Raw genomic sequence first — 8,342 nt, 5'->3', positions numbered from 1 at the left:
TTTTTCTGCAGATTTGTACTTGACGTATTCCAGAGTTAGAAAGTTGGTAATATTTATCAGCAGCATCCCCCTCCTCACCTACCCAGAGGCGTCGGGAAACTCCCCATTCAAGCTGGCCCTCTGTCCCGTTATCACTGGCACAGCAGACGCAAATCCATAAGAATTTAATTTTTAAACTATCTTCAGACCGCTGCCCCAGTTTTAGTGCTTGTCTGAAGATGTAGAGCCTCGGGAATGAACAAAGAGCAAGTGACGAGAGAGGATTTGGGGAGTTTTAAGTTATTCCAGCATTCGTGCGGGGTCGGAGGGGGTGGTATTGTTGCACATCTGGGAGTGGTGTTGGATGTCAAGTAAATCTGTTCTGTTCTCCGGTATCCTCCCATCAGCAGGGAGATGCAGCTTTGACCAGGTTATGCGGTTGTTTGTGCACACGCACACGTTAGCTAGTCTTCCCAGCGAATGACTGACCTTTTTACACTGATCACAGCCAGGAGCCCTCCTAATACGGTGACCTTCCCCAAAGGTGCTTTATTGATATCAAATTTTCCTACTGAGGTCATACGTATTTTTTTTTAAGTTCAGTTCTGTTGGAAGCACAGCCCCGAATTCCTCTGCAGCCCCTCAGTATCTCAGCGCGAGCCTCCAGGTAGAACTACAAGGATGAGGATTGACTGGAAGGAAAGTTTTTGAAGTTTACAAAACACGAATGAGTGCAAGACGAGGACTGGGAGAAAATTCTCATGGGATTTTTTTTTAAAAACTTGTCTTGCATTCTTGCATTTAACCTTTGGGAGTCGGGATGGGAAGTTTACAGTTTTAAGTGACCCTTGCCGGAATTTGGAGAAAATAAAAATGACAGTAAACTCTTATTACAAAATGAATTAGACATTCTAGGCATACATAGCTATTTTAATTCTGACGACATAGAAGTTTCTGGAGTTAAAACTTTTTTTTAGAAAAAAGTTGTGAAAATTACTTTCAATTTTTGTCCAGATCAAATACATGGGACTTGAAAGAACACTCACTGCCTTGAATTAAAAGTTCTCTGCAGTATTATTTATCCGAATACAGTAACCCACTGCAGTATTAAATCTCTGTATAACAGCAATCCTCTACAGTATTAATGGTCTCTGTATGCACTAACTCACTGCAGTATTAATGGTTCTTGTACAAAAACCCTCTTGTGTTTAAATGATCTCGGAGTACGGGACGTTGCTTGATAACTTTCCGATGACCTTCAGAAAGTGATGCTTGACATTGGAATTGTTAGTGTTTGGAGTTACCTGACCTGGTTTGTTCTGATTACTGGACCCAATTCTCTAGCAACAAGTGTCCGAGAAAACTTCGGTACCTTTACAGAAGCATAACTATCCTGGGAAAAACTGAATAACACTAAAGCACAAAATGTGTACAAGGTACACTTTTTTTGGCGCAGTAGCTGGCCTTGAATAAGTATTCTTATATTTATGTTCTGACCGACAGTTTGTTTACAGATGTTTACTGTTGAATTTCTTTGCATCTCTCCCATCCTCACTCGGGTACCTTCGTCCCTCCTCGTACTGCCCCTGTCCCCGGGTCTCTCTCATATCACAGCCTTGCAGTGACACTCTCAGCAGGTCTTTGAACCAATCTATTTTTTAAGTTCAAGTCTATTGCCCAGTTTTAATTCTCAGTAAATCGAGCCTCAGACTTTCTAAATGCCGTTTCATGTGGAACACTAAATATTTTCTAAATGATTTAAGGTTTCTGGGGTTATAACAGTGAAAGGAGCTTTGTCCCCTTTCCCCCAAATATTTTGACAGGATGGATTGGGTGATACATTTGATTAAACTCTGATCTTCAACCTTTGACTTGGTGCTAATTAGTAAATTTAGAGGCTGCAGGGGTGACTGGTGTGGGAAATGTTTCTTTGGAGCTGTGACCCCAGGTGTTTTACTCTGTATCTAACCCCATACTGTACCTGTCCTGGGAGTGTTTGATGGGGGACAGTGTAGAGGGAGCTTTACTCTGTACCTAATCCCGTGCTGTACCTGTCCTGGAGTAAATGCTCCTGTTTGGTGCCTGAGAATCAGCAGGATATCCCAGTACAGCAAAAGCTAAGATGCTGAAGGTTTGAGTTACTTTGCTCCGCTATTGGAATGAGCAATTGAATGTCCAGAAATGGTTGTAAGGATTGTGCTGTCGGATATGATGCTGTATTGGCCCCGATCGGTCGGTTAGGTGGTAATTTGGGAAGATTGAAGAGTAGTGAGGGGGGCATTTTTGTGTGGGCACAGGGATTTTCACCCTCGTCTCTTGGGGTTTTCTCTCTCATTTGAACAAATTTATGGCAGAGTCTGACTTGGTGCGAGCGGACGCTGCTGGTTCCTCATCCACTCTGTAGTGTAATAGATTTTATAAATATAATTGCATGTCAGTTTCTATGAAAAATGAACTGTTCCCTTTCTGTATCTGATAGTGAGGCACCCCTCGGTGTATTATATCCTGTCTAGTGATCAGTTTCTCCTTGTACTTGGTGGTATCTGATCCATGAGCAGCTCAGTACAGCAACACCGAGGCACTCTTAGATTCTCTCTCTCTCTCTCATCTATCGCTGCACTGGTTTAGAAGCTGTGTTCCGTATTTTATTTTTGTACATTTTTGCAGCGTTTTCAAAGGGACCTGGGCATCTAGTGCCATGTAAATTATTTATTATTTGTGTGTTGTGGAGAACTGACTTTACTTTTTCATGCCTGGGTTGGAAGCAGCTGATGCTCAAAACCACTGCTGTGAGAGAGGGGCTCGAGGGGCCTCTGACTTCTAACCGGCACTGCATTCACTGAGCCCTCCCAGGGAGGAATGGTTTAAGTGAGCCAGGTGGGCACAAAAGTCACCCTGGCTTTTCACGTTGGGTCAGACTCTTCAACGCTTGATGCTGCCTGTCACTCAAACCGTTTCCCGGCTTGACTTTGTACATAAACAGGAGCACGAGCAGCTGCGTCCTCCACAAGTCCAGAGACACAAACTTCAATCTTGCAGGTGAACAGGTCCCTTTCATTTTTAGACATTAGTAAAATTAGATGTCCAAAGAATTTATTTTGTAGTGTATCATATCATTAATTTATTATTCGTGAGTATTTAATGTATAAATATATTTATCCTATAGTAACCTGGGGTGCAAGAATCAATACATTTCTTACCTGGTACAGTTCACGTTGTTGACTTACTCGGACCGTCTCTGTCTGTACACAAACTATGCATGTGGAATTATTTAAACTGGTTTATTCTGCCCCCATTGCATTGTTTCATTAGAAGATGCTGTCAGTATTTTGGGAGGATTGTTTACACTCACTGCTAGTGATGCTGTACAGTGTAGTTCATGTTTTAGTACTGTTATTGCATTTGATCGGAGATCTCTGGACTGTAGCAAACGTGTTATTTGGTGCCCAGCACCCCTTGCTGTTGGTTTTAACTACAGTTCCAAGGGTTAGACCGGTTTGTTGTAATATGTTGGGATATTGCCTAATCCTAAATACCGTGACAATTATGATCAGATGGTACTCTTCCGTTACTCTGTGCCTGCAGCAGAAATGTCGATTACATTTAAATTGATGAACTGTGACTGGGTTGTGGAGCATCAGCTGTACGTGAGTTTGATCTTAAATCCCATACAATCTCCTGCTTCACATTTCTTCCTGGTACCGCGATGTAATGGGCATCCAAATCTTTGCTACAGTCCTCATTTACTGTAGATATCCACCAGTTTTGGGGTTTTTTTTAAAAAGAAAAAGTATTAAACCTTTTTGGCCAGATAACTATACCTGCAAAAATAAAATTGTGAACCTGTCCTCTATTCGGTGCTTCTTATGTATAGATGGAAAAACATTTTCTCCAATGTGTGTTATCATAGTATTTGACAGCTTGAGCTGTTGGAAATCACAGCGTGGCTACACTGCAGGAGCAGTGTAGGGAGGGAACTCCAATGTTGGATTATTGATTTTAAAGGAACTGAGTGTCCTCTAATAGAAACTTCTGACAAACCCCAGCTCAATTCTGAACCACAAGCACCACTGAGTAAAACCCCCCCCATGCACAGGCCAGTGTATATACATACCTCATTTCCCCAGTGACAGAAGTAAAACAACCACACAAGCTTAAAAAAAACACTGCCTTTCTTCTCACCCTAGCAACTAATACTCTGTAAATAAGCGTGTACAGAGATCGAATGTCTGTCACCATTTACTGATCCGAATACAGCTGGGATTAGGACAACACCACACTTGCAGCAGTTCTCATTGCAAAGAGTCACAGCTCAGTGAAGTTGAACGATTTTATTGATGAACACAGCACAATGCCACCCCCCCCCCCTCATTCCAAGAACAGAAAGGGAAGATCTGACACCCTCTGGGTGAGTGTTATCAACATGCCTCCAGCATTAGAAGTTGCAATCTGAGTGAGTGATGCTGAGCTGCCGCGCCGCTCTCCCCCCGCGCCCCCCCAAATTATTCCATTTCAAAACACTGCACACTTGTGATGCAAGGTATGGACTACACAGGCTGATTGGATTGGAGATTAACTGACAGTTGGAATGGTTGATCAGGTGAGTGTTACAGCTGTTCCCCCTCGGATGGGGGGGGGGGGGGGAAGCAGTAATCATGACCACACCATATCCACCCACATGTTGAATTCAAACCAGCATTTCTCCTCTCTCCCCCCCCCCCACAGAGGAACAGAAACACCATGGACTGAGATGGGTGGATTCTGTGCTGTACATTTTTAATGTATTCCTATATATAACAGCTTTTCCCGACCGACCTGGCTACATGTTTTCAGAGTACGTGACTGACATCTAGTGACAAAATTGAATATTCTAAACATGGCGAGATTGAACAGCGCAAGGAGGAGGGGTTACAATTTGAAGGAATGACTATGCTTCCAGTTATGGGTGAAACAGCCAATTAATTATCTGGAATATTTTACACCATGCGAGATCATCAACATATTTGTCTTGGCAGGGGAGACCACTACAGTAGTGGTGTCAATGTTCCAGCAAGGCACTTTTCTTTGTACTGAGTACGTGTCATGCGCATCTGTACATTCCAATCCCCTCCCCATCCTATCATATACAAACCCCCCCAAACCAATCCAAGTTAGTGACAGATTGCAGAGACTGAACTGGTGCCAAAGGAGGATAAAGTTTATACCTCCCACTCTTTCCCCACACAATTACTCAAAATAATATTCTCACTACCTGCCTTGGCACAGACAGCCAGGATGCTCAAGTTCCAAGTGTGAGACGGCCCACTGAGTGAAGATTTCTGTGCAGGCCACAACCTGATACAAATTTCAACGAACCAATTCTTGTATAGGAGGGGGTTTGGTGGGGTAGGCATGGAAAAGAACCATTCGCCCCCTCAGGCCTGGCCCCGTCTCTGGTTGAACCCTCCGCGCCACAGGAAAGAGACCTGGTTAAGCAGGTTACTAAGCCTGTTTTCCTAAACACATGTCCTCAAATCACCTCAACTGCAGCCAACAGAAAAATCGATTAAATTTGGGGAGGTGCATAGGGGGCAAAAAAACAAGCTGGCATTCCAAGCAACGCGAACTCAGCCCTGGGTCTCAAAAGCAGGTAACCAGCTATTATTAAACAGGTGGATTTATTTTATACCCCAGCTTCACCTTTTCATACTCATGCTTTCATGTCAAAGAAACATTGGGTTTGAACACTGTAGGGAGGAGAAGACGCAAAAAGCTGTTATCAGTTTTATTAAGCAACCCTGGCCACACACCGGGGTGAGAAATGGAGGAAGAAAGGCATAGGCTCAACACTTCCTGCAGCCAATATAACAGGGCTACAAGATCCCAAATACCAATTTCGATTCAATTTAAGACTCGGTAAAATAAATTCCTCCTGCTGTCCCAGCACCAGATTGAATATTAACACAGCACCAAGTAACAGGGCTCCCTCAGGGTGACAAGAAAATGACCCTTGCCTCATCAGCCGCCAATCATTTATGAATTTTTCGACCATAGGCGAGTGGTGTGTGAGGGATGGAATGAACGGAAGAGCCTGGCTATGTTCCTCTCACACACTCCCAGCTCATTTGGAGCCAGCTTCTGGTTTCTTTTTGTTTTCAAACATTTTTATATCAAAAAATCTACAGACATGCATAAAATTCAAAATAGGCTCGAAATGCATCAGTTGCCGTTTCCGAATGGTTTAAAATGTAAAATCCATTTCAAAAAATGCTTCTTTTAAAAAAAACAGAACAATGTCCATGTCACTTCCTGATTGGCTCCAGACATTTCCATAATTCTTTCGGATATGGGAGAGGTGGGAGCGGGGTGGGGAGGGAATACAGAGTAGAGGGAGGGGGTTTCCTTGCCTTGTTGTTGCATATTGAAGTCATGCTCGGTGTCTAGTAGCCACTGGCCGGAGTCACGGCTGCTCCCTGCGATTTCACCTTGTGTCGCTGTCCACCCCGTCTTCTCCCTCCGCCGCCCTTGGGCTGGTAGGAAAACCAGAGACAGAGGAAAACATCGTTACAAGACCAGGAATTCTTCTGCAGTTAGTTAATCCAGCAGGTAGCAAGCGGGTACTGACATCAGTAATGTCCCACTCCCAGTAACAGTGGTTCTGGGCCAATCAGCCCCCATTACACGATACTAAAATGTATGCTTTGGGACACATCCCCGAGGCACTGCGGCAGACCATGAGACATAGGAGTAGAATGAGGCCACTCGGCCCATCGAGTCTGCTCCGCCATTCAGTCATGGCTGATATTTTTCTCATCCCCATTCTCCAGCTTTTCCCCATAACCCCTGATCCCCTTATTAATCAAGAACCTATCTATCTCTGTCTTAAAGATACTTAATGACCCAGCCTTCTGCAGCACAGAGTTCCACAGACACGCCACTCTCTGGCTGAAGAAATTCCTCCTCATCTCTGTTTTAAAGGAACGTCCCTTTAGCCTGAGGTTGTGCCCTCTGGTTCTAGTTTTTCCTACTAGTGGAAACATCCTCTCCAAGGCCACTGTATCCAGGTCTCGAAGTATCCTGCAAGTTTCAATAAGATCCCCCCCATATCCTTCTAAACTCCAATGAATGCAGACCCAGAGTCTTCAACCATTCCTCATATGACAAGCTCTTCATTCCAGGGATCATTCTTGTGAACCTCCTCTGGACCCTTTCCAAGGCCAGCACATCCTTCCTTAGACACGGGGCCCAAAACTGCTCACAATACTCCAAATAGGATCTGACCAGAGCCTTATACAGCCTCTGTATAAGGCTGTATAAGCCTTATATAGCAAGTACATCCCTGCTCTTGTATTCTAGCCCTCTCGACATGAATGCTAACATTGCATTTGCCTTTCTAACTGCCGACTGAACCTGCACATTAACCTTAGAGGGGGTCTGAATTGTCACCGTGAATGAGCGTCTTGTATTCTTTCTACATGTCTAGGCTGGGAATGTCAGCGAACTCAACCAAACCCTAATAAATCCACCCACAGGTAATGGCAGTAACCAAGTTTATTCACGTCAGAGATATTAACTCTCTCCACAGGTGAAAGTCTGACCTGCTGACATTTCCAGCATCCTCAGTATTCACATTCACGTGTGTTTTATTTCCCTTCCCAGAGGCATTGGCTCATTTGTGCAGTTCAGCTGATGGCACGGACACAGTGGGCTGAATGGTCTCCCACACTCAGAGTCAGAGTGTTATATTGGTCTACAACACTGAAAAGGCCCTTGGGCTCATTAAAATAAAGTTTTAAAAGTTTATTTATTAGTGTCACAAGTCAGCTCACATTAACACTGCAATGAAGTTACTGTGAAAATCCCCGAGTCGCCACATTCCGGCACCTGTTCTCGGGTACACTGAGGGAGAATTTATCGTGGCCAATGCACCCTAACCAGCACGTCTTTCGGACTGTGGGAGGAAACCGGAGCACCCGGAGGAAACCCACGCAGACACAGGGAGAACGTGCAGACTCCGCACAGACAGTGACCCAAGCTGAGAATTGAACCCAGGTCCCTGGCGCTGAGGGGCAGCAGTGCTAACACTGTGCCACCGTGCTGCCCCCATCACATCTGCGCCGGTCAAAAACCACCACCCAGCTATTCTAACTCCATTTCTCAGCACTTGGCCCACAGCTGTGTATGCCTTGGCATCGCAAGTGCACATCTAAATACTTCTTCAATACTGTTCAGGCAGCGAGTTCCACCACCCTCTGGGTGAGAACAGTTTGTCTTCACGTCCACTCCTGCCCCTCACCTTAAATCTATGTCCCCCGGGCACTGATCCCTCCACCACGGGGAAAGGTCTCTTCCTGTCTATCCGTGTCCCTCATCTTGCCACATGC

General features: G+C 44.7%; 1 protein-coding gene across 2 annotated transcripts in view; it reads right to left on the bottom strand.

Annotated features, from left to right (window-relative positions):
• Nucleotides 1-5,729: 5,729 nt before the first annotated feature.
• The window catches only part of LOC144509049 (GTP-binding protein 1-like), a 32,893-nt gene continuing 30,280 nt past the window's right edge, over nt 5,730-8,342 (bottom strand). For both annotated transcript variants that reach the window (XM_078237334.1, XM_078237335.1), the window contains one exon: nt 5,730-6,488. In XM_078237334.1, the coding sequence (XP_078093460.1) occupies nt 6,399-6,488 (90 nt within the window). In that variant the 3' untranslated portion in view covers nt 5,730-6,398. The remainder of the gene's footprint in view (nt 6,489-8,342) is intronic.

The sequence above is a fragment of the Mustelus asterias genome, chromosome 21 (assembly GCF_964213995.1).
Source record: "Mustelus asterias chromosome 21, sMusAst1.hap1.1, whole genome shotgun sequence".
Classification (NCBI taxonomy): domain Eukaryota; kingdom Metazoa; phylum Chordata; class Chondrichthyes; order Carcharhiniformes; family Triakidae; genus Mustelus; species Mustelus asterias.
This window is presented reverse-complemented; position numbering and strand designations above follow the sequence as displayed.